Consider the following 27237-nt stretch of genomic DNA (forward strand, 5'->3'; position numbering starts at 1 on the left):
TTCTTCACTATTTGACCAACTTTTATAGAAAACCTTATTGCCATAATGGCAAAAAAAACCAACAAAAACGATAAAGATGAACAAATCGGATAATTTTTTGAATATTGCAGTAATAATTTTACGATTATTATTATTGTGTGTGCAATCTTTTCTTTTTCAAGTGTCTTGTAAATTGCATTTTATCAGATATTAAAATATAATAAGCGACCCCAGTGTATAAAAGTTTGTTGGTATGTGCTTTGTCAAATGTTTTTCGTCTTGCTTCTTCTTAACGACGCCATAGGCCTTGACGTTCTCTTTGAATTGGAATCTTCCAGATATCTCAACTGTTTACTTTTCGTTCACCAATCTCAAGATTTCAAATTCGCATTTGGACATTTGATCAATCTTTTTAACTAGAATTAAAAATTTGCGAAACTAACAATACATTTTGCGAGTGGGGCGAAGAGGAATACCAACATCCCTGAAAACTCTAGTTGACGAAAGTTTCATTTCTTTAAAAACTAAATCATTTTTCTGAAATATTCGTGTTTTGTTTTGTGTGTTGTTGTTGGATTGATTTGGTGTTTTATGGCACAAAGCAGCTAGCTTTTTTTCGAAGCATAATATTGATAATGAACAAGAAGGCAGTCGGCCTTAAGTTATAAAATATTTAAAACAAAGATCGCCTCTTCTTTAGAAAAAAAAACATTTCTATAGAATTACAATTATTAAAGTAAAATACTACTTAAAATATAAATACATTTATTTTTATATTTATGCGTTTTATGCGTACATTTATTTTAATTTTCAGAATAATTGACTCCAACCAATCAGCTGGCTGTGGTGCTTACTGGTGGTATTTACTTTCTGGTTTAGTGTGTCTAGTGGTCTACGGTAAAGAATTGTGAAAGGAGTTTGGAGCAGTTTTTTGGCACTGTTGATATGTATTTTATGAAATTGAAATCGAGAAACGAAGACTCTAATTTAAAATTTATTTATATGTTTTTAAAAAGCTTTCTCACCTATATTTTACGTATGCTCGTATAGTTATACTAACTACAGAAGCTGAAGAGAGAAGTGTGCGTGATTCAGTTTTTACTTGGTTTTATTAAACTGTCGACGTTAAACTTGCAATACAATTGTGATTATTCTCTAGCTAGCCTTGGAAATTGCAGTGAAGGCAACATTGCTTTGTGAAGTATCTGTTTTAGGTTTAAGTTAGACTTAGTATAACTTGCACGTTAGGCAAAGTGATTATAACCTGTTCGCAAACAAATTGACTGTTGGCGATACAAATACCTGTAACGTTAGTAATAACGAGTTAAGTTGATAAATTACAGTTCATTAACTAGAAGTAGTTGAAGTACTATACGTCTATAAAGTACCATCATCGTTCTTACGACAATAACCCGGAAATATGACTGAATATAAATTAGTTGTCGTTGGAGGTAAGTCTTAAGTAATTGTTTATTAAGTTTGATTTTTACGCCTGGTTACAAAGCAATTGTCTTGATTTTTATTCATCTGAATTTTAAGTTATAAGGTTTAGAATAAAATATAAATTATGATAAAATTGTGCAAGACTATTGCACTGTATTTTTTCTTTTGTTTCTGTTAGGAAGAATTGTATCTCTGGTGTAGCCTAAGTTGATTTCATTTACCATTGGTACTTACTGGTAGTTCTACGAAAGTACTGTGATTTAGGGGACATTTGAAAGTAAAAGTAACATTATTAAAGAATCATTATATTTACTTGTTGTATTATTTGCCACAATTTAGTGAACTTTAAAAGTACTTGTGTAGGATTTGAAATAATACATAATTGGTCCTTGAGTTTATTTAAGCATTAGCTAAAAATAAAGTGTGGAAGTTTATGTAGGTTATTGCAGTGATAGTGATCACACACTTTTAAAAATAGTATTTACAAGCATTATTTGAAATATAATGCTGTAGCAGTATCATAATAAACTGAAAATGATGGGAAAAGCAATGGTGTGAAAACACTAGGTTCTGAGCTAAGAATAAGATTCTTTGGTGTTTTGTTTTCACACACTGATTTTCTTCCCATAATTGCATATTTACAGATATTTTCTATTATTGTGTGATATTTCCTCTTACTTAACTGTTGAACATAAAAACAACAACAGTAATAATCTTCAGGATTCTATAGTTTTTCTGCTTGTTTTTATTCCCATTTAAATTGAAAAAAAACATCATGGTATACATATTTAAAATGGTATTAAACTGAATCTTCAAAACTTGTAATATTTAACTATAATTAGGAGAGAGAGGTTATATTTGTGGTGAGCAGTCTTAATGCAAAGCAGAAATAAAATTGCTGATGAAGGAATTATATTACACAGGCTCACTAGCTGGCTTCAAAATGTATTTTGAAATCATGGTAATTCTATTTGGGTGTAGGCACTCATTATGATAACCCAGGCACACCAAGAGCAAGAAGAGATTAAAGAAGGGTAAACAGATTTTTTTTCCCTTTCCAAGGTTTTACATCATCAGGGTTATGCTAAATTCTAACTGATAATGACAGATTTTCTATTTTAAATTTGTAATGATGTTAAATTAGTGAAAAGAATAATTCATTTTGATATTCATGGTCAGTGTCCTCTGGGTTTTAATTTATCCATTCAAAATCACTTAGTCTCTGAAGTACACAATATTACTTCCAAAAAAAATTATAAATATTTTTCAATGCATAACTCTGTATATACATTTGTATTTTACTGTTGTTGTAATGAGATTTATCTTTGTTTACAATGGAACATGTGATCCACTGTTTTTCAGTCATGGATTAGTAACTTGCTAACCATGTTTCTGTAGATAGTGCTGACAGTTCTGATTTGTGGATGTCCTGTGTGCTAACAAACCTGCAAAAGATAAGAATACTTCACCTATTCAAGATGCTTGTAACAGGATGCAATTTACTGAATGCAAATTGTTTTATTTAGGTCAAATGTGTCATTTATGCTAACTTAAATATTGTGGTATGTTTTCTTTTATATTGTTGGTTGTTTCCTATAATTGTGTTAATATTATCTAATAAAACTTTAGAGAATGTCTGTATTAAAAAAAACACCTAAAGATTCTATAAGAGGTAAAAAATGGCTAGTTCTCAAACTAATGACTGTGTATTTATTGTGTACAACAAATTTTGACCATTAAAACTTTTTTAGTTTTTAAATTCTGTGCCAGGGATGTCAGATTTAGCCCTGATTATGACTTTTGTAATAGTTGTAGATATTGCATAATTGGTTGCAGTGTGCACTCACTAATATCATACAGTAATTTCTTCAAGCCTAGAATTATCTATGGGGTTCATGAGCTTCTCAAACACTTCCAAACTGTGTTTGCACCAATTGCTTATGGGATAATCAATTTATTGGGTACCTCATCATTAATATTATGAGTTACATGCACACACTTAACCAAAAGACCATCCATGCTCCAGTTAAATTCACTATTTATATGTACTGCTGGGTTCACATGCATTTTATGCTAAATTAGTAATTTCTCCAAATACTTTTTTGGTTGATTCTTTACACTGAATGTTGTCATGAGTGAAAACTTAATTATTCAATATAATGCAGTGTGTAAACCTTACTAGTAGGGAATAGTATAAAAACAATACTTGATATGAAACACACTTGAAATAAAAATGGGTATAAACACTTTCATTGATAAGGAAACATTGTTCTCTCTTTATCAATAAGTGTTTTACGAGGTCTGTTAAAAAAATACGCGGACTGACGTCATAAAACAAAATGTACTTTATTTAGAAGTTACAGGTCTGGGATCCCTTCAAAGTACTCTCCTCCCCAACGGTGTTTCCACTTGTTGAAACAGTCCTGGTACGCTTCTTTTGTAATGTCCTCCAGCTCCTTCATCGCATTTGCCTTAATCTCGGGAATCTTCTCAAATCTTCTTCCTTTCAAGGGTCTTTTGAGTTTGGGGAACAAGAAAAAATTGCAAGGAGCAAGGTCAGGTGAGTAGGGGTGGGGTGGGGAAGAACAGTGATCGAGTGTTTGGCCAAAAACTTGCGAGTTCTGAGAGCTGAATTTCGCAGCAACGCGGTGCATCTTCAATTTTTCGGTCAAAATCTCGTAACAAGATCCAACTGATATCCCACACTCTTCAGCAAGCTCCCTGACAGTCAGACGTCGATTTGCCCGCACCAGGGTGTTGATTTTGTTGACGTATGGGTCGTCAGTTGACGTGGAAAGACGTCCAGGACGCTCATCATCTTCAATGGACCGTCGACCATCCTTAAAACGTTCATGCCACTTGAAACATGCCGTACGCTTCATAGCAACATCATCGTAAGCTGTGTTAAGCATAGCAAAAGTTTCAGTTGCAGATTTTCCAAGTTTAACACACAATTTCACAGCAAGTCGTTGCTCCTTCAGGTCATTCATTCTGAAATCCGCCAAACGAAAAAATTGCACTTCACTTAAAACCGCGTAGCTAATACACAAATGAAGATACCTGCAATCGGGAAATGGCGTCGTAATCAGCTGATCTGTGCAAACCTAGCGACACCAAGCGGATTCCCCTGGAACCAACTGGAGCCGTGCAATTCAAACAGTCCACGTATTTTTTGAACAGCCCTCGTATACCCATACCAGTTGTTCTAAGATACAGCATAAAAACAAGTTGGTAAATTTGGAGTTACAATTGGAATATTGTATTAAGACTCTCTTACCTTAGGAAGGACATTGAATCATTGATAAGTGTTCTGAAAAAAATAAGAGTTAGAGGGAATCTGATTGAAGTGCTCAAGGGAATTAGTAGTTTTAATGCATCATCTTTGAATGTAACAGTGAGAACTGTATGATTAAGTGACACAACACAAGTTTTAATAGGGTACGAATCAGTTCCGTCTACAATAGCTTTGTTTTTCTAACAGGTCAGCTGGCTTTTAGAATGGGTTGCCTTCAGATGTGGTAGATACAGTTAATTTAAGGGTATTTAAAGAAAACTTTGATAAATATGTATATAATAAGTACTGTCTTTGAGTGTTTTGTTTTTATTTCAAAGTTTTGCCGATGGGATGGCCAAGTGGAGTGAACACAATGTTCTAAATGAGGACAAGCTAAGGACCTACATAATAAAATTATAACTACTTTAGATTTCTTAAACAAGATCCTTTTTTTCTTCCATAACACAATTAAAGTTATATTTAATACAAATTTACTTTAAATTATGATGACTCATGTTTGTTAGTTAAAAGCCATGTGCCATTTATTTATCTAAGTTGCCAAATCATTAAAATTCTTTTATAATGCAGCAATATTCTACTCGAACACAAGACCTTAACATCACTTGTTTGATTTTGAGTTCTAATTTATGTGGAAAGCTTTCTTTGATCAGAAGTCATTACTAAACACAATGTTACAACAAATACATTTACTCTTAAATAAAAACTTTTATAATCCTACATAAGGAGAAACAAGGTGACAAAAGACATTTGGCCTTTAAGTAGGACCAGTACTGATGAAAACAAAACCATGATATAAAATCAGAAATAACTTCTCAAAGCAGTTTTTCTGTGATATCGGGTATACTATTCTACAAGTTAGTTACTTTACTGAAAACATAACTTTGTTGAGGATTATTTTTAGTGAGTAATCTTCCAGTTATGTGGAATTTAACAATGTATAAGGACAAGGGACCTTTTGATCATCTAAGCTGTCCTGTCTTCTAAATTAAGTTAAAACTATTGAATTAAATAAAAAACTGTCAGCCTTTATCATTCATATAATTATCCAGCTTTCTTTTAACGTTACTTGAATTTACAGTCTCCACAACATCTGAAGACAACCTGTTCAGAAAACCAGCTGCTTTGTTAGAAAAATAAAACTGTCTCAGCTGAAGACAGCTCCTGTCTTGTCAACATTTTTACTTGTGTTCTTTATTCCTCCTACTACTCTTATTGTTAAATATGGAAAAAGATAGTCCATCAACACAATCAATTCCTTTTACAATTTTAAACACCTCAGTCACAACCTGCCTAACTCTTATTTCTTCAAGAAAAAACAACTGTAGAAACTTCAGCCTCTTCTCACATGACAACTCCTCCATCCCAGGCATCATTCTACAGAGTGGCCTGTAAGTCCCTACCCATCCATATGTTATTATGTTATATTCAGTAATACTAATGATGAGTTGAAGGCAGCTGTTACCGTAGCATTTGGAACAATAACCCCTGAATTGTTGAGGAAAATGTCTCACAGAACATGGTGTCGCATAATATTATGCAGCGAGAATAAGGGACAGCACACAGATTCATTGGATTCATAAGATATATGGATGGGTAGGGACTTATGGGCCATCCTGCAGTAGCCCATCTCTGAACCCTTTCCAACAATTCAGTGTCTTTCCTGAGGTAAGGAGCTGAAAACCAAACACAATACTCCAAATGTGGCCTAACCAATGACATGTACAATGAAATTGTAATCTTTTAACATTTGGTATATTTGTAGGTACAACATAAAATTCTGTTTACCTTACCACTAGCAATAGCATACTACATGGATGGCTTGAATCTTTAAACCTCTTATTTTTTACACATTATACAACAATTTTCATGATTTCCTAATAACTGTCATCATATCATACCTTATTAACTTTCAGTATTCTTAACCATTGTTTAGAAATGACTTAAAATCTCTCTCTCTCTTGAATATTTGGTGTCCCTATCCAAATGGATAAATTGGGATTTTCAACTGGATACATGTAACGTCTGCTTGGATTTAAAGAGTTATGAGGTTGATCAGCCATTACATCAAGATCCCTTTCTTTTGTAACATAGTCAAGGTTTAAGGTTATTTCCATCTGAATTATACTTAAAATTTAAATTGTGATAATCCACGAGTTAATTTAAATTTATTATAATTAAAAACCTGTCCACCATTTATTTGCCCAATTCACTAAATGATCCAAATTCTTTTGTAAAGCAGCAACATTCTCCTCCCAGACAGAAACATTATATGACTTTTGAAAACTAGCATTCATCTTGCTAAACATTGAAAGTTTAAATATCATTAGTGATTGGTTTTACATCCAAGCACCTTACCTAGCTTTGGTAATGCAGTTTTCATTTTGACAAAATTATAATTTAAGGAATATTTGTAGTTGGTCCTAAAGCAAGTTGATCAGATTGAGCCAGTTTTCTACCAGTTAAAGCAAAGTTGTTTTATGAGCAGTTACATGTGCCATAATTCTTTTAAAAACTGACTTGAGTATTTGTACTCTGAAGAGCAACTCAAGTACCAGATTAATTAAATATCACATTGTGATATATTGCAACTATATAGTTGCACTGATGCCCAATAGAAAAGGTTGAACTGTTTGCAAAAGAGTGATATAATAAATATTGATAAAGAATAAATTGAACAAAGACAGCAAAGTAAAACAGACAAATTTGTATACATACAAATGTAACATTGCCACAAATATTTTGCTGGACAGATGTTTCTGAATTTATCCTTAGGCTTCTTTGATCTTCTTTCTTCACTTCTGCAGATGTACTGGTGTTTAGTCATGCAAGATTTGAGAAAAAAAAACCTGGATCAACTTGTACAAAATTGTCTCCATATCATCTCTTAAAACTTGGTGAATGTTGGAAATGACCCAAAATTTTCCACATACAAGTTTTAACCAATAGATGTGTATAAAGTGTGTATTGCATGTATATACATCAAAACTAAATTGTATAACTAAGAGTTGTAGGACTAAAAGTATGAAGTAACCTTTGATTTATACTAAGAGGTGAATTGATGACATTACAAAAGAGATTTTTTTTTTGTAAAAGCACAAATGACTGGTTTAAGTGGCTTTTAAACTACGTAACAAAAAATTGCAGAAAAAAGTTGTACACAGGGATTAGACACTTCTGATGTAGTGAAAGGGCTAAGTAAAGATGCCATTTGCTTGAAGCATAACTGGTAGTGATGGGTATAGTCATTCTTCATTGTTGCAAATAGATACCTTGCATGCTTTGTGGATATATTTTTTAATATTTTGTAATTGATTTCAAGAGTAGAATAAAATCTTATTTTAATAAATTTTAAATTTGGTTTGCAAAATTTTTTTCATATGGGCAGTTAATATTATAAAGGTTTTCTGTCTTCTCTCTTTTATCTAACATTTGAGGAGACTAGCAATACTTAGATTATTGTTATTAACTGTTGTACAATTGTCAATATTTGCACTGTGTTCCTCAAAAGGTGGACATTTCTTTTATGGCATATTTTTTCTTTTTTTAACTTAATTTTGGCAGGATTTCAATTTTAAGTATTTTGAATGGGCTTCATTTTCTTGTATAACTGTTTAAACACACAATCATGAAAATGATTATTAACACAAGTGACAAAAATGAAAGAAACATCAAGTGTTTCAACAATCATGGTAATTACATACTTATACCCACTTAATTTGTATGCACAAAATTCATTCCTTGATGATAAAATTTGCATATTAATTGCTTGGCATTAAAGCTGTATTAGAAACCATAACTATAACCAATTATATTACATAAAATATCTTGAAATATCTGTAGTTTACAGATTTAGTTGGTGGATAGGATCCAAATGTTGTGTGTTTCTCATTTTGTGTGCACATTAAAATGAAAATTTACTTGTTTGCAGAAGGTTTTTTTTTCTTCTGCACTTTAATGCATTTAGTTTGTACAACAGTAACAAATTCAAAATATAGGATAAACTGCTATTGAATATTTATGATATAGGGTTTTCCATACAGGTAGAAGTGTGTGACATTTTAAAAATGTTGAGGATATATGTGTGCTTTTATTGAATTTTGTGATGTTTTGAGTCATTTGTGTAGAAACACTTCATATTCACATTTTTCTAAAGAAGAAAATGCATGTTTTAGCATGTGACTGAGTGAACTTTTATAAATCAAGTTATTTCTAAAACAAATATATGTGAAAATACTCAATTTTAGAATTCAGTTCTTAACTCATGTCTGATGATCTGATTATGATTTTAGTTCAGTTTGTTACCTTTATTAACTATCCTTATATACAGGTCTTCACATATAGTATACACTAGTTAGTGAACACACATGTATGTGTACACACACACACACACACAATGTATATTATATAGTTCTTTGTACATACATATATATAATAAACCATTTGCATTTTGCATCTAGAAATTCTGTTTTTGTAGTTTTATCTGTGTAAATTAAGAACAAAATTACCTGTAGTCAGTCAAAGACTAACTGAAGAGTTTTAACCTTGTCACATTTTTTTGACAGTTATTTAGCTCAGTATCTAAAGGAGATTCTTCAACTTTAAATTTCACAGTTGATTTTTTGAGAGTCTTTCTGACAGGTACATTAATACAACTTTAGTAATGCATTCAAATGATCTATTTCATCATTAAACCTTAAATATTGAGATTTAAATATTTAATGGATTTAACACTAAGATTATATATTTCTTTGTTAAAACTTGATGTTAGAGTTGACAAAGAATAATCATAGTTTGAAGGTACACCTTGCATGAGTAATTCTGGAAGGCAGTCTTGAATCTGGTTATTGTAAAATAGTTTTTTGAATAAAAGAAGTTAAAAGCTAAATGTAGAATTTGAAAATTTTAAATTTCAATTTCATATTTCTCTTCTCTGCAGTTTTTGATTGAATGTCACAAAATTTTAGAACAAAGTAGATGGGTTTGTGGTGGAAAATAAGTAAAGGTAAAAGAAGTTATACATCAATTTAATAGAATTATCTCATTAAATAATTAAACATTCTGCATTAATTTTAGCCTTTATTATTGGTGCTTTCTGAACTTTCCAAAGAATTGCAATGAGCACTCTATATTGGAAGTGTCAGAACTGAGTGAATCTATAGTGGCTGCATGTGTATGTACTTATACTATTGAAGGAAGCTGATTCATATGTCCATTGAAAGGCATTGAACTAAGAAAAAGGAAAGAATGTGTCACTTGTGTATGGAGCTGAGTGCTTAGTAATACTTACTAATCAACTAATTGATGAGCCATTAATTAACACCCACCTCCTACCAACCCACTCTCAAAAACTTTGACTACTGTATGATTCTAACATGGTTTCAATATTCCTGTTTTCATTCATATTATTTTAATAAGGGTAATGCTGTTTTCATTGTAAACATACAATGATTGCTTTTAGGAATAACTGAGTAGCCAGTTAGCCAATTTGTTTATATATATATATTGTAAAAGCAGGATAAATGTTGAAATAATATATTTAGTAAAGCTTGAATCATCAGAATATTTTGTGGTCATTTATCATACTCAATAGACAGTGAATTAACTTGATTTGATGGTGATTGTTATTGTAGTTGGAGAAACAATAATGAAAGGAAACCTTATGTACAAACATTGCAATTCAGTAAAATTACAGTCAGAGGATACTTTAAAAAATTATAACTCAGAAAGTAGGTTGAATACCATCCTGATTTTTTTTGTAGATCATATTCAGAGATGTAAGAATATATGGTAAAAATCTGAAAAGGCTGAATAACTGGTGACATGGTCAAACTGTGGCCTGAAGTAGGGCTATTTTTAGCTAAATCATAAAAAGTTGCATGCAACTAAATTTTTTTACAGGAGATCTAATAGACCTTTAATTACAACAATTGCTGATTTATCAACTGATGTGTTATAGGAAATTAGAAAAGATAATTCAGCTTTGTATCATATGAAGTCTTAAAGCTATGGCTTATTACATAAACCAATGTTTTTTATGATTTTGGGTTTTCAGGTGACTTTACAGCCTCACTATGAAAATCATAAGAGAGATAAACTTGGTTTGAGACCATTTTTGAATTCTATGAGATTAATTCAGTCAGTGTAGCAAATGTCAGCCTTCTACAACCATTACTCTTGCAGCTTTAAGCAGCCAAAGTTGCCCGAAAATGAATTTGCCAAAATGAAAAAAAAAACATTAATTAAATTTTACATGGCTGTAAATCAGAAACTATTAGAGATATTGATCTAATCTTTGGCAATTTTTCATTATATGGGTAGGATGAGCACATGTTAATTTTTTAAAGGCATTTTGAGGGGGTCATCTGGAAAATTTTCCAAAATCTGGATGATTTGACATGGAATGACTCTTATTTTTTCAAGTGATAAACAAATTATTTTCCAAATAATTGTAAACTTTTAATAAAGGTGTATTACCCACTCAACCTATCTGAACTGTATAAGCTTACCTTACCTTAGATTATCTGATGTTTTTCTCTGAAGAAAATAACAGATAAAGTTAACACACAAATATTTTCACAGTTCATAAATGAATATAAAATCTACAGAAACTATAAAAATAAACAAATATATAATTTATACTTTCATAAGAGTGTATAATTCTGGTTCTTTCTAATTTTATTTAAACTTGTAGCTGCTTTCAAAGTTCTGCATTATTAGTGAATGATCAAACCTCTTTGTGGCAGAATAACAAGATTTCAACTAAGGTCTGTAGAAGAATTTGGAATTGTTTGAAAATCAAGGAAGGAATGATATCTTCTCAAGGGGTGTTAGGCTCTTGGCAAAAATAAAGCAAAATTCTAAAAAACTTAAAAGTTAACAAGTGTATATAAAATATATCTATGTTAAAATTGTTGAAATATAATTAGAATTAATCTAGTAAGTTGGCTTCAAAATTTATCTAAAGATTCACTATTATTTTACACATAGATAACTGTATTCATAAGAATGTTTACAGCTTTTGTTGTTGTATCCATAACATAATTTGTTCAATACTTTGAAAACAACCAAGGGAAATGAATAACCAAAACTAATTTTATTTTAGATAAACAAGAACTTAGACAAAGTAAAAAAAAAAACTTGTATTTTTGACATTCTTAAGTAGCTTATATTTGAAATCAAACAACATTAAAAATTAGATTAACATTAGTTTATTTTGTAAAATAAAATTTTCGATAGGTGTAACATTATTTTACAAAATTTGAAAACCATTAGAGAATGAATAAGAATAAAACTACAAAATATATTGCATTTTTGTTAATAACTTACCCAGTTACAAATAATACGGTACTTTGCCTTAATAAATGCGGAATGTCTAATTACAAATACAAATAAGTAAAACAATGTTTAACTTTGCATTTACTGAAGTAATCTTTCGTTTTTATAATGATGGTATGATACCATTTATCTCTAATAATGTAATCACATTTTCAGTATTTGTTGTATGAAAGAAGATTCCACTTTATATTTTATGGTATCTTGTATTAATCAGTGTTGACCTATTATCCAAAAGTAACCTAAATAAGTCAACTTAAAAATATTAATATTTCTTGTAAGTTTGTAGCTCAATCAGGGTATAAGCCAGTGATTTTAAAGCTTTATATCTTTAATTCTAGTAATGTGGTTCATATCAAAATAACAAACATTTTAAACTTTTAACTACAATTAAATAGCTATCATTATTTATAATAAAAAGACAAAATTATAGTTAGTAAATGGGATTCTAATTTTGAAATTAGTAAACGTTGTTAGTTATACAGCTATACTCCTTGCATTTTTGCTTGTACTTTAACAGCACAAGAATTTTAAATTGTAATAAATTAAAAAATTTGTTCTGTAACAAGCCTTCAGGACAAGAGCTGAAGGTGTTCTAAACAACAGAAACTTTGATTAAACAGATCTAAAGTTGAGACACATTGTTTCAGTGTCTGAAAAAAGCCAAAGCATCAACACTACCATAGCAAAATGTAATTCAATTGTATGTCGTATCAATTTAGAAATAATTAGTTATTGGCTGAGACTTTAATCAGAGTACTGTAGATTCTAGCTGTGTTGATTTGGAAAAACCTTAAAATTTTTTCATAGCAGTTAATAGCCAAATAAATGAAAAACATTGATATGTAAAGTTTCTTTTTAATATTATATAATAGTGTAAGAACCATGTATGAGACACAAGGGGATCAGTTCTTGAATATGAATGTGTAGATATGTACTCGTATTTTTGTATTGTTCAACAGCAGTAATGATAAGGGATTAATTAGTAACTTGAAGGGTTGTGTCATGTAACTTCTGTATTGTTCAACACTGGTAATGACTATGGATTAATTAGTAACTTGAAGGGTTGTGTCATGTAACTTCTGTATTGTTCAACACTGGTAATGACTATGGATTAATTAGTAACTTGAAGGGTTGTGTCATGTAACTTCTGTATTGTTCAACACTGGTAATGACTATGGATTAATTAGTAACTTGAAGGGTTGTGTCATGTAACTTCTGTATTGTTCAACACTGGTAATGACTATGGATTAATTAGTAACTTGAAGGGTTGTGTCATCTAACTTCTGTATTGTTCAACACTGGTAATGACTAGGGATTAATTAGTAACTTGAAGGGTTGTGTCATGTAACTTCTGTATTGTTCAACAGTAGTAATGATTAGGGATTAATTAGTAACTTGAAGGGTTGTGTCATGTAACTTCTGTATTGTTCAACAGCAGTAATGATTAGGGATTAATTAGTAACTTGAAGGGTTGTGTCATGTAACTTCTGTATTGTTCAACACTGGTGATGACTAGGGATTAATTAGTGATTAGTCTTGTTAAAATCTGTGGTCTGTTGCCACAGCCAAGCAGAAGACACTATTGCTCTTACTGAGTCAACAGGATGTGAACATGTTTTTTTCAGTGTAGAGACTAGATTGAAATTACATCTGTCAATGCTGTCGATCTCAGTTGAATTAATGTACTTGTGAATTGTTACTGAGATTTGAAAAAGTTATGTGACAGAACATTTTTGACCATTTAACTTTTACTCTCCTCTAAAACATGCATATTTATTATTGTAGATCAAAACTGTTTGTTTTCAAAATTTAGGAACTACTGATTCTACCATGCAGTCTAGTATTTAACCTAGCACTTTCTTCTTATTGAACTGTGTTCTCTGTTTCACAGCTGGAGGTGTCGGTAAAAGTGCCTTGACAATCCAACTCATACAAAACCAGTGAGTATTGTAGTTGTTTTTTTCATAATAGTGGTTATATGTATTTCTCAGTTATTTTAGTTTTCTGTGTATTTAACTCTCATGAGATTAGAATGTTATGTTAAAAAACATAACAAAAAAACCCACGAAAATGCTAAAATGTTTCCCTAATATTATGTGTATGAGATTGGTGGCTTGAAGGATTGTGTTGTCATGTAATTTCTGTCTTGTTCAGTACTAGTAACAACTAGTAACAATTAATTATTTTTAAACCAGCCATCATTCAGCTTTAAAGTCTTTTATTTTAAATGATTTTGTCAGTAAATTAAAACTGATATTTTTGTGTTATGTTGAAGCCTTATTTTATGTTAATATTTTTTAAAAATAACTATACAACACATCCCCTTAAATTATGCCTACCTGCATATAGGAAGTGTGTTTGGATATTATGTTACATAACTTACCAACATTTGTTTCTGAAAGTTTTGAAAATTCTTTCAGTCTTATTGCATTGCATGCCATTCTAAGCAATATACATCTATTGTTTAAAGGCATTCTATTAGAATTCAAAGTCTAAAACACCGTTCAATAATTCTGTTAACATAATTTCCTGGCATTCTTTATGTTACAAGTTTATATTTGATTGGTATGAGTAAGTAGTAAAATCAGATATGTGGTGTTTATGTTTTTATGGATTAAACCTTTCATTTTAAGCAGTGGAAATAAAATTGTTGAATGAACCTGAAGCATTATCACTGAAATGTTAAGGTAAAAGTCTTTTTTAGTATCACTAAAACTTTTGATGTTTTTCATTTTAGTTTTGTGGATGAATATGATCCAACAATAGGTAAGTTTAGACTGAAATTTAATGTCATTTTTTAATTACTATAAGTGGGATTTCCATTGAAAAGGACTAAATTTACCCTGCAAAATTCACTTCAGTTTTATGGTAAAGTTGCAAGAAGAGTGAATGTTATTAGTGCTTTATACAGATATGCTGTAAATAAATTAGTATTATGTACCTACTCAATATAACAACTGGGTTGAAACATTAATTTAGTTTTTTTTTAGTCCTACCATAATTATAGAGTAAAACATTTATGTTGTGAAATGTGATTTTATATAACTACTGTATGTGGGATTGGAGCTTATAATAACAACAACAATTGAAGTTGAACAGATAAAGATAAATCAGTGTTAAAACCTATAAAATAAGGATACACATAACTGATCCTGGATTGGCCCATAAATTCACCCATAACCCAGTCTTCCAGTAAGGTTTCATAGCTTGTAATGTTGATTCCTAATGTTAAGTGGACCTTTCCTGTTCTTCCCTTCCAGACATCAAACTGGTTAGCTACAAGATTATCAGACTGTTATTGTTTTGTGTTACTTGAATCAAATCTGTATCCTTCCTTCCAAGGAAGACTTCATGAGATTCATAATTCATCTTTACATTCATCAGGTTGTAGGTTTATTTTATAAGATTGCCCTAATTTAGTTGTATGAATGTGCTATTTTTTATTACTTTCAACATTGTAAGGTAAAAATGATTTTACAAGCAAAATATTTAGGTGTAGAAAGGGTTCATGACAGCCTGTGTAGCAGGTCAGCTTCTCTGAACTTTGACCCTTCTTTCAGTCTAGTTAATTAATTCTTTCAGTTTAAAGTTGAACTATTGTGGTATTCTGTTGTTGGGCAGGATATTTTAAATTATTTGTTAAAAATAATTCCCGAGTCCAACCCATGTAACAAATAATTAACTACTTTCTTCTATATTATCTTCTACAGGCTGATATGTTGCTACAAATTGTTCCATTACAACATTTTATCAAAAAAACTTGTGGTTAATAGTATGCCTAACTCGCATATAAATTTATTTATTTTAACTGATCAAAGAACCAAGTAAACATAACTTACTGCTAACAGTAGTCTGAAACACTCACAGTATGTCTCACTGAGTTCCCATTAATGTCTCATTCATTACTTATTACATACATTTATAATACATTCTTGTTTCTAGATAACTCACAAATTTTGTCAGTTTTTTACATTGAGGAATATTCTAGATAATGCTTGATTATCATAATTATAAGCTCCCTCTAACAAAGAACAGAATTATAATATTAAAAATACAACTTATAATCTTTGTGTGTGTGTATGTATATAATTTTTTTCCCCTCCCCTCCAACCTTAGAGGATTCCTATAGAAAACAAGTGGTAATAGATGGGGAAACTTGCCTTTTGGATATTTTGGACACAGCTGGTCAAGAAGAATACAGGTAGCATTTTCCTAAGTCTCATGCTACAGTGTTGTCAGTGTAATGATGTAAATAAATTTCCCATTCACTTGTGTTTTGTTGTTATTTAATTTGGGTATCTGGTGAAGGAATGAATGGGTTCTCTAAAACCCTTATTCTTTGTTTAATAGTCCATAGTTAGGTTTTACCTTGTAATCAGGGTTCTTGTATATGTTATAAAGTGGGTTGTATGTAGCCAAGTGTTGTGTGTATGAAAACTACTTTATAATATCTTTTGTTATATGTTGTAATTTATATCAACTGTTAATTATTTTGGAGAGGAGAAAAACAGCTTATGTGACAGTTGTCACACATTTCTATGACCATCTTGGAATTTGAAAAAACCTCAATTAGTGTTTAGTTTTTGTGAATGATAAATTTATATTTCAGTGCAATGAGGGATCAGTATATGCGAACTGGAGAAGGATTTCTCTTAGTTTTTGCAGTCAACAATTCAAAATCATTTGAAGACATCAGCATGTATCGTGAACAAGTGAGTGTAGAATTACATTTATTATTTATAATCTATAAAGAAAATTAATGCTATTACATTTTTTTTGTTTTTTCAGGTGTCTCTAACTTAAATATCTAAGTATTCAAACTGTTTTTTGTTTGTTTGTATGTGTGTGTGTGCATGTGTACCCTAGATTTTGTTACTTAGTAGTACTGTATATTGTACTGCTTACAAGGAACATTACCTGTTTTGTATTATTAAAATAACATCTGTATATACTAATTATATGTATTAAGCAATAATTGTCAGCATTGTGAAGCAACTGACAGTTTAGAATTTGGTTTCAAAGGTTTTCTTTTGTTAATTAATCATCTTTAAGATCAATGATATTTTTACCACAATTTATCTCATCAGTATGGGAATAACAGTGATAGCTGTTCATGGAATGTCAAAAAATAGTTTATAAAAGTCTGGTATCTATTAAGAATGTACCAAGCTTAAACCTGACCTTTAAAGGGAATCCTGTGAACTATAGGATGATAGTGTTATTTGGCAAATGAAAACCACCAAAAGACAAACCATCTTAGTTACTTTGCATTTTGTCCCTGCTAGTTCAGCAGTAAGTCTTTAGATTTACAAAGGCACAATCAGGAATTTGATTTCCCCTCAGTGAACTCAGCATATAGCACAATATGGCTTTGCCATAAGAAAACACAAACTTACACACTTTGCATTTTATATTATGGTTAACCCTTTTGTGATGGGTCAAAGGCCATGTCATTGCATTTGTTGACTTGCTTTTAAAATTTTATAGAACTACTATTTTATGAATTTATGTCAATGAGTTTGGCACCAAATTTTAAATTATAGTTCAAACCTTAATATTCTATAAGATTTAATTTCTTAATTTAAAAATATATTAAAAGAACACATGTAAATATAGATTTTTGTGAGTCACATGTTATGTTGAATGCAGCCCTGTTTAAAATTAGGTGTTTGTGGTGTCAAAATACCAAGTCTGTAGCTTAGTCCAAGTTAGGAACTCAATGTATCTTTGTTGCTGAGATGTGGTATAATAATGCAGCTGTTTAAAAATTGAATTCCTTCTATTGTGGGCCCAGCATGGCTAAGTGGTGAAGAAACTCGACTCGTAATCTGAGGACTGCTGGTTCAAATCCCTGTCACACCAAACATGCTCTCTCTTTCAGCCATGGGGACATTATAATGTGATGTTGAATCCCACTATTTGTTGGTAAAAGAGTAGTCTTAAGAATTGGTTGTGGGAGGTGATGACCAGCTGCCTTCCCTCTAGTTTTGCACTACTAAATTCGGGACATCTAGTGCAGATAGTCCTCGGATAGCTTTATGCAAAATGTAAAACAAACAAACAAAATTAAAACCTTTCATTGTAAGGGGATTTTTCATCAAATGTTAAAAGTTCAGTTGATGTTTTTTAAAGTAGAATAATGGTTTTTGCATATCCTGTTTCTTTCTGTTAATATATAGCTTCATCACTAAACATAACCAAGTCACCATCACACAACCAGAGATGAGAAACCTATTACAAATTGCTAAATTAGCAACTCTTACAATAAGCTGTGAATTGGTAAAGTTATAAAATACACATGTATTTGATATTGCAGCATGTTTACAATACAGCCAAAATGATGTGAATAAGCACTGCTAAGACTATAAAAAACTAAGTGTTTTTTTTTCTTATTGCAGATAAAGCGTGTCAAAGATGCAGATGATGTACCTATGGTGTGTAAGTAAACTTTTGACCATTTGATAAGGCAAGATATCTTGTTATAACAAAGTTCATCTTGTTTTACTATTCTTCCTTGTGGTCACTCTTAATAGTCAAAATTGGCTGAAGAGAATTACATATTTTAGCAAATAGGATCATGGATTTTGCAGAATGCAAGATCATGAAAAAATAATTAAAACAAGTCTAGTCCTGACTTACAAGATCTTAAACTAAAAAAATAATTGCTGTACATGCATTACAAAAAGTTCTGAAATTTATAATTATAAACTTGTACATTTATGAATTGTTATATGCAAAACAAAATGGATATTCAGGACTTGACTGAATCTTTGCTGCATTATGTTTGCAAGTGTTGTTTTTTTAATTTACATTACTAAATATTTGTGAGTAAATCTTGAAACCTGTGTTTTATTGACAAGTGAAACATTGTGCTGATATTTATTTAAAATATTACACGTGAGTGGAAAATGGCAGTGATACCCTGTTTGCAAGCCATAATTAACAAGTAATCCTGTGTTTTGTACTTAATTTGAAGTTTTGTCTTCACTTATTTCGTATTATTAAATCCTAACTTCAACTGAGGCTTTATAGATCTGTGTGTTATTCATTTAAATCTTGCTAATAAATTAATAAAGAACAAACACTTGTTAAGTTGGGAAGGTTTATAAACATGGAACTTAGCACCATAAACTTTGTGTATTTGTTGAATTTTGTATGAAAACTAAATAAAGACTATCTAACCTGTATCTAATTTTGACGTAACAGAGAAGAGGAAATGTCACTTATCACAGCTCTTGGGTAACTTTTGTCACACGAAATGATTTACCCACATCTCAAATTGTGGACAATTTTTTTTTACTTTTCAAAAGATTTTTCTATTTGATTTTGTTGGTGAGATCAATTTTGTTTCTTGATTATTGTTGAATTTTTAAAAATCTGTGGTACTGAAAACAAATGGCATTTGGTACCACAGATTTTTAAAAATTCATGGTACTGACAAGCCATTTGGTGTAATCAATGTACGAGGCTAAATTATAAAAAAATAAAAAAATTCAAAACTGTGAATAATGAGGGAGTGCAAAGTTTGTTAAAAATTAAAACTTCCTTCTCAATTCTAGTTGTTTTCAGAATCTTTAACTGCAAATAAAGTTATGGGTTTATAAAGACAATTTAAATGGTAAATAACAATTCAGTGCCAAAGATGTTGTTGTCAGATAGTTTTGTATTCAGTAAAACAAATGTTGCACAACACAAGAAATCAATGATTCTCAATTCTCATATGTTTTAAAAGGTTATAATTGTATTGAATGACCAATTGACTGGGCTTCCCCAATTGGAATATTATTGACTTGAATTGGAGTAAATATTCAGATTTTAAAGACTTAAATATTGTGAAATAATTCTTTTGAAAATTAATAGCAAAAGAATAAAAACTTGTAAATTTAATTCAGTGACCAAACTTTGTATTATCAGATACCATGGGTAATAACTATTTGTATTGTTTCAACATAAACTTAACATTCTGCATAATTTTTTTTTAGGCTGTTTTGTAAATTTTACATTATGAGGTAAATAGAATATATTTTAACAGATTAAGCAAATTTGCTTGTTTTGAGGGAGGGGACAGTGTTAATATTTTTTATTAACTATAAAACAAGCTGTTTTTAACAATAGGTGTTAAAAATTACTTTTATTATAGTGTAACATTAAATCTTGAGTTATATTTTTACATGCATACTTGGAGATTCCAAACTTTATTTTCATTCATTGACTTATTATTATTATTATCATCTGTTTTTCTTGAACTGTTATTTAAAGTAAGGAAAGAAACAGTTCGACAAAAATATTGGCAATGAAGATTAACATTAACTGAAATCTTTGAATGTACTGTACCTAGCTGCTTTTTTCATCATTTTATTGATATTTTAAGTCACACAGTACAGGTGCTTTTTCAGAACTAAATAATATTTTTTGTTTTTTTCAGTGGTAGGAAATAAATGTGACCTCCCAACCAGGGCTGTTGACATGAAACAGGCAGCAGAAGTAGCAAAAAATTATGGAATTCCATTTATAGAAACCTCGGCTAAAACAAGAATGGGAGTGGATGATGCCTTCTACACCTTGGTACGAGAAATACGTAAAGATGTAAGTAGTGGAATAAACCACAAACTCTCTAGCTATTTCAGGAGGTTACAGGAGTTTTTGTTTTTCTTTCAGTATTTGTGTCACAATTCTGTAGGCCCGGCATAGTCCGGTGTTTAAGGCACTTGACTTATAATCCGAGGATCACGGGTTCGAATTCCAATCACACCAAACATGCTTACCCTTTCAACAGTGAGGGTGTTATAATGTGACAGTCAATTCCAATATTTATTGGTAAAAGAGTAGCCCAAGTGTTGGCAGTGGGTGGTGATGATTAGCTGCCTTCCCTCCAGTCTTACACTGCTAAATTAGGGATGGGTGGCGCACATAGCCCTCGTGTAGCTTTGCGTGAAATTCAAAACAAACCAAACCACAATTCTGTAACTTGAATTTTGTGCAACAAATAAAACTTATAATTTAAACAAGAAATTCTTAAGGCTTAAATAACTTATTAAATATTACTGTTAAAACAATAATTTATATTTGATAAGGTTAATTGTTTAGTTTTTAAGGCTTACTTTTTGTTGTTGCTTTTTTTTCTTTCCAAATTAGTGGCAGCAGAGTAATGTAAGTATAGCTCAGTAGTGTCATATAAAAACGATTGCTTTCAAAGAAGAAACATTTATTTTTTTTACTGTATATTGTGGTACTCCTGTTATCAGACCTCAGCATCTGTCTTTATTATATTTTATCTAGTTCATTCTTATTTGAATATTTATTTTCTTTACTGTATATTGTGGTACTCCTGTAATCAGACCTCAGCATCTGTCTTTATTATATTTTATCTAGTTCATTCTTATTTGAATATTTATTTTCTTTACTGTATATTGTGGTACACCTGTAATCAGACCTCAGCATCTGTCTTTATTTTATTTTATCTAGTTCATTCTTATTTGAACATTTATTTTCTTTACTGTATGTTGTGGTACTCCTGTAATCAGACCTCAGCATTTGAACATTTATTTTCTTTACTGTATGTTGTGGTACTCCTGTAATCAGACCTCAGCATCTGTCTTAATTTTATTTTCTCTAGTTCATTCTTATTTGAACATTTATTTTCTTTACTGTATGTTGTGGTACTCCTGTAATCAGACCTCAGCATCTGTCTTAATTTTATTTTCTCTAGTTCATTCTTATTTGAACATTTATTTTCTTTACTGTATGTATGTTGTGGTACTCCTGTAATCAGACCTCAGCATCTGTCTTAATTTTATTTTATCTAGTTCATTCTTATTTGAATATTTATTTTCTTTACTGTATGTTGTGGTACTCCTGTAATCAGATCTCAACATCTGTCTTCATTATATTTTATCTAGTTCATTCTTATTTGAACATTTATATTTGTGGTGAACTTTTATTTCCTATATTACATTTTTGAATAACCTGAAACAGTCTGGACTTTTTTCTAGTTTTTTTAAGGTTTTTTCTTACATAATTATTATAACGTTTTGTACTTCACCATTGCCATCTTTACATTTTGTGTATATATAGTGTAAATCTTGGTGTCTGTCCATGTTTCTGTCTCCCACTTGAACTGTGCATTCATGCAAAGCTCAAAATTAACTTTTGAAATGATGAGAGAACATGCATGACTAATGTTGATGCCAGGATATTCTACATTAAACTGTTATAATTCATCACAATATTATTTGTATTTCAAAATGTGATGTAACTTATAAAATAAATGTATATTTACTACGCATCGTTCTTGAGCAGCTCTTAACATGACTGAAATGCTCAGCAGTTACTTTTTGCAGTGAGTGTTATAAGTAGCCCAGAGCTGTAGTTCTAAGTGAAACCAAGAATGGAACACAGTAAATCTTTTTTAAAATACATGACATAATTCTAGTTGATAGATTAACAAACTTAAGTGTTTCCCATCATTGGGGACGAGTACTTTTGTTTGTTGGGAATATTTTCTAGTTGATTAGGATTATGAATTATACTAGTCTTTGACCTGATTCTCAAATGTTTGTTTTTGAGCTTTTCATATTTATAATCTCCAAAGTTCTTTTGAGGGTAAAAATTGTAACATTATTGTACAATTATATCATGAAAAGAATATACACCATGTATAATTTTTCATACAGTTTTAACTTGCAATTAGTATGATTGGGAAAAATGTTAATGGTTATATAATTTAATTTTTATAAAATGCAAACTTTAAAATGTTCTTTTTAAGGCACGTGTTTCTAAACTTGTTTATAGATTTTTCTTAGTGATTATTTGTTTTAGTTTTTTTTCATTGTGAATTGAAACAGTGTGAAAAATCAGTTATGTGTATTTGGTGTAAAATATATCTAGGTAGGACTTAATGTATTGATTTGTTTTCTTAGTTGAAGATGTTGGACATGCTGTTATAGAATGCTTAATGTTTTTCATTTCATCTCTGAACATTTATGTTTTCTATAGAGCTGGAAATTTGTATTTGATGTTGCTTTGGGTAGGGAATTCAGGGTTAATCTCTTCATTTAACCTGGTCATTCCTGATAAACCTGCAGACTGTACTCACTTTTCAAATCCCTACTTGTTTTCTATGGAGAATATACAGGCTTAAAATTAACTAGTTGACTGTATATCATCACGTTTAAAATAAAGCTACCTATATGACTTCCTTTCTTCTCCACTGGAAACATTAGATAGACTATGTTAGTGGAATGGATTCTACTACTTCGTGTTGTAATTTTACCTGTAAAATGTATGCCTACAAAGAAATTAGAAATCTTGGTATAAATTATTAATTGTTCAAATGCAGTTTTATTTCGAGAGATATGAAGGGTCACTTGAATAATTAATGCTTGAAATCATTAGTACTTGTTGAAACTCTATAATTACAGAATTGAGGAAGACAAGGATGTGTATATTTCACAAATATTTATTTTGACCATCATAATGTATTTATTTTTGAAACATACAATTGTCTTTGTTTTCCTCAAATCTGATATCTTAAACTTGTACTTTCAACTTATAAAAAATATCAGTTCTATTTAGAACATTTCCTTAGGGATGTCTATATACATGTAAAAATATGCATTAATGAATATATTAATTTCTTTCTTGAAACAAGTATATACTAGTTTATCACACATTTAAATAGAAATAGTTTTAATCTATGTGAACTGTGGCAACTCTAAAATTGTAAACTTAAGAATTTTTATTAAAATGGTAATTGGTGTACTTCATGTAAAAACAGTTAATCCAGATGTATAGTAGACAATATGTTTCTTTTTAAAACAGTGAAAATGCTTGAAAAAATAATAGTTGGTTAAGAGAAGTAATTTTAATCAGTTTGTTTTTTAATGAAAGTATTTAAATATGATGTATTTTTACTTCTGCGGGAAATTGTTTTATTTGAAACATCAGATTCAAATCCATTTCAGAGAGAGCGAAAAGGAAAAGATAAGAAAAAGCATAGAGATAAAATAAGAAAAAGAAAGTGTACTATTCTGTAAATGGTAAGAGAAAATTTCTTCTTGAAAGTTTGTTCAAAAATAAAACAAACCTATGACGGACAATGTAGTTAAAGATTCAAAATGGACACAACATGAAATTTTTTGTAAATAGTATCAAAACAAAAACCCTATGCTAAAATATATTTTTTGACTTAAATTTTGTAGTGTTGGCCTATATTGTAGAGCTGAATGGTGTAAAAAAAAGTCCAATAATTCATTGAACTGAAACCTAGTTCAGTGAATTATTGATTACTTTTTTTTACCATAAACATAATTATGAAGTAACTAATTTTAATAATACCCATTATTCAGTGATGTTAAGAAAACCCACTTGTAGAGAAAAATGTATGTGTAGAAATGGCTTGTTTGTGTTGAGAAAATTTTTTACCCAAAGGAGCGAACAACAAAGAAGGTTGAAACATTGTTTGCTCCTTTACATAAAAAAAATTTTCTCAACCTAAACGAGCCATTTCTACATATATAATATCCATTATTACTGTACTAGAGATAAAACCTGGTTTTGCTCACGTTATTAGGTCAATAGTTTTTATATTTTGAATCAATTTCAGTATAAAACTAAATTGTATACTTTTGTTGGTAAGCAAGATGCCATAAAAACCATTGTCAGAATGTATTGTTACCAAAATGTACTAGCTTTTCTATATAATAGAAGTTATTATATAAAATATGACTTCTTTTTGTATGTGATTGTTTTTGCCAGTTTGTTTCATTAAAAATGATGCTTGCACACGTGAACAAGTAATGATACCAAGGTGCACACTCTCAGGGTCCACTTAATATGGATGCAATTTAAGATTTCTAGGGTCTTTCTTCTTGGAGTTTTTTGGACTCTTGTAAGAATTATGGATATAAACTTTCAACATGAAACATGTTTTATTGAACAGTGTACTCTTAATTTATGAGTAGTAGATATTTTGTGCACTTTTCAATGTTAATGCATCCCCACAGTTAATAAAAGTGAACTAATATGTCACTTGTGTTAAGTCAGTGTTCAATCTAATGAAGTATTCATAGTGTTATAGTAAGGTGTATAACTTTAGTAATGTCAAGAGAAGTCATGTATATAATTAAATGTTTAATGAGAAAAAATACAGCATTAAACAGGAGTGATGGTAAAAGATAAAATACAGACAAAAGAGGTACATACCTTGTCCAAAGTTTTATAAATTTTTTTGTCTAAACAAGAAGCTTACCTTCCACAGATAAGTCTAATAATCTAATTGAAGGTTCCTTAGATTTTTTACTGTTCTTATGCAGCATAAAATATCTGAAAGGAATTATTACCCAACAATAAGAAATATCAGTATTTTTTTATGTTTGTGTTGTAGTACTGGTTCTGTTATTAGAAATAACACTACTGCATTAGAAAAACTTGAACTTAAATGTTTTTTTTTTCTCAGTCCAGGTCTGAAACACAAGTAATGTTTTTACAACCCTATCAGCAGCCATGTTCGTGGAAAGTTTGTATGTGACACCTACCAAATCTGTGTGTGCTTAATAACAACAAAGCAAGTTCTGCTTCAGACATATACATCACACACAAACGAAGTGGAAAGGGTGATGACCTACTCTACCTTCTTCTGTTTTTGAATCTTTACTTTGTTTCCAAATCAAATGTTGGCACTATGTGGCTGTGGTTTTTGAACTTTTATGATTGTTATGTGTTCTTAACTATTGTTCGAAGGCTGATTGAAATTTAAATTCTTTCTTTTTATTTGTTTGCTAATACTGGTCTTGTACCACCTGTTTAGGGAGCTTAAATGTTTTGAATGATTGTGTTAGCCAGTTGCAGAAAACTGCCCCCAACTTGACTGGTTTTGCTAATGATATTTGTCCACATATTCCAGTGAAACATTTATAGGTGCATTCTTTGAAACATATCTGTGGATAATATCAGAACTGAATTGAGGTAGCAGCTAACAACTTGTTTATTACCCAGGTGTGTCAAGTGGAGGGTTATTAAAGGAAATGATAATTTAGAGGTATAACAAAAGAAAGCCGTGAAGACATTCAAGAAGTAATAATTTAAAAGTCTGTCTGGAAAGAAAAATATATATACTGTTTGCCATTTTCAAGGTTATTTCAACAATTTTTAACTGTTGTTTTCATCTGTTATTTCCATGTTTTCTGAAGTGCTTACTAAATACTCTTTGTATTGTGATGGGGCTAAGTATACTATTGTTGATCACTTTGGCTACTGAGCATGGTTTGGTTTAACTAAACCTCTGAATGTAATATTGGTTTGTTTTATTTTGAGAATATTCAAAAGACTTGTGAATGGAAAATGATCCTGTCTTCACTGTTTACTTAAGTTTCTCGTGGTGTTGTTTTCAGTTTTGTACTTGTTTCATCATATTGTTGTGCAGAATTTAGAGATGAAGTATTAGTTCTTATTGTAAGGACATATTTTTTGTACACTAATCTATTTCTTTTGTAAGTAGCTCAACATTTTAATTTAGTAATTTTTGATATGTTTATAATTTTGAAGTCAGCAAGTATTGCAGATTTAATATTGTATTATTATACTTTACGTTGTTTTTTTTAATTGTAGTAATCTCATTGTAGTGATGTTATTAATGGACTCTCATGCAGTAAATGTTTCCAATCTTTGAGTGTAATAATTCTTGACTTAACCAGATTGGGTGAAAGAATCAATTATGTTATTGCCTGATTGTATGGTGTGTTCTGTAATTTGAAAATAAGTTTGAGAACCATGTATAAATACATTCATCATTTGAAAGGAATCCAACAAAGCATATCTGTTTTTTTGTTTTTTTTAATTTGAACAATGCTGAATAAAAAAGAATGTCCCCTTTAATAAACAGGTTGTGTATTTAATTCATTACATTAGTGAGAAATTAGTTTCTGTATTCTACAGAACAATGTCATTTTATTTTGTAAACAATCAAAAACATTTGCGTTTGACAGGTATTACATATTACTTTGTCTAACCAGATGCAAGTTGACAAGTCCAAGATTTGATTGACAAAAAAAAATAGAGATATAACTGTTGGAGACTTTTCTATTAACTGTGGCCTGCAATTAACCCTTTACTATTATTGAGTCCTCTGCTACACTTTTTAAACCAACGACTTCTGCTATATTATTTTATTAATTCAAAAATCTTTG

The 27237-nt window shown here is 30.3% G+C and overlaps 1 protein-coding gene across 5 annotated transcripts; it reads left to right on the top strand.

The window, feature by feature from the left end:
- Window positions 1–301: 301 nt before the first annotated feature.
- LOC143242179 (ras-like protein) lies at window positions 302–26930 on the top strand. 5 transcript variants are annotated; one of them, XM_076485548.1, is made up of 10 exons: window positions 302–1430; window positions 9654–9719; window positions 13944–13992; window positions 14790–14818; window positions 16169–16253; window positions 16662–16764; window positions 18451–18490; window positions 20478–20638; window positions 24016–24090; window positions 25509–26930. In XM_076485548.1, exons 2-9 carry the CDS (start codon window positions 9692–9694, stop codon window positions 24085–24087), a joined length of 567 nt encoding a protein of 188 aa, XP_076341663.1. In that variant the 5' UTR covers window positions 302–1430; window positions 9654–9691; the 3' UTR covers window positions 24088–24090; window positions 25509–26930. The 5 variants fall into 5 exon arrangements, with proteins under 5 accessions (XP_076341663.1, XP_076341667.1, XP_076341671.1 ...); XM_076485552.1 differs by lacking the exon at window positions 9654–9719 and having other exon boundaries at window positions 23999–24090; XM_076485556.1 differs by lacking the exon at window positions 9654–9719 and having other exon boundaries at window positions 23999–24090; window positions 25514–26930.
- The last annotated feature ends 307 nt before the right edge of the window (window positions 26931–27237 follow it).

The sequence above is a fragment of the Tachypleus tridentatus genome, chromosome 2 (genome assembly GCF_004210375.1).
Source record: "Tachypleus tridentatus isolate NWPU-2018 chromosome 2, ASM421037v1, whole genome shotgun sequence".
NCBI classification, from domain to species: domain Eukaryota; kingdom Metazoa; phylum Arthropoda; class Merostomata; order Xiphosura; family Limulidae; genus Tachypleus; species Tachypleus tridentatus.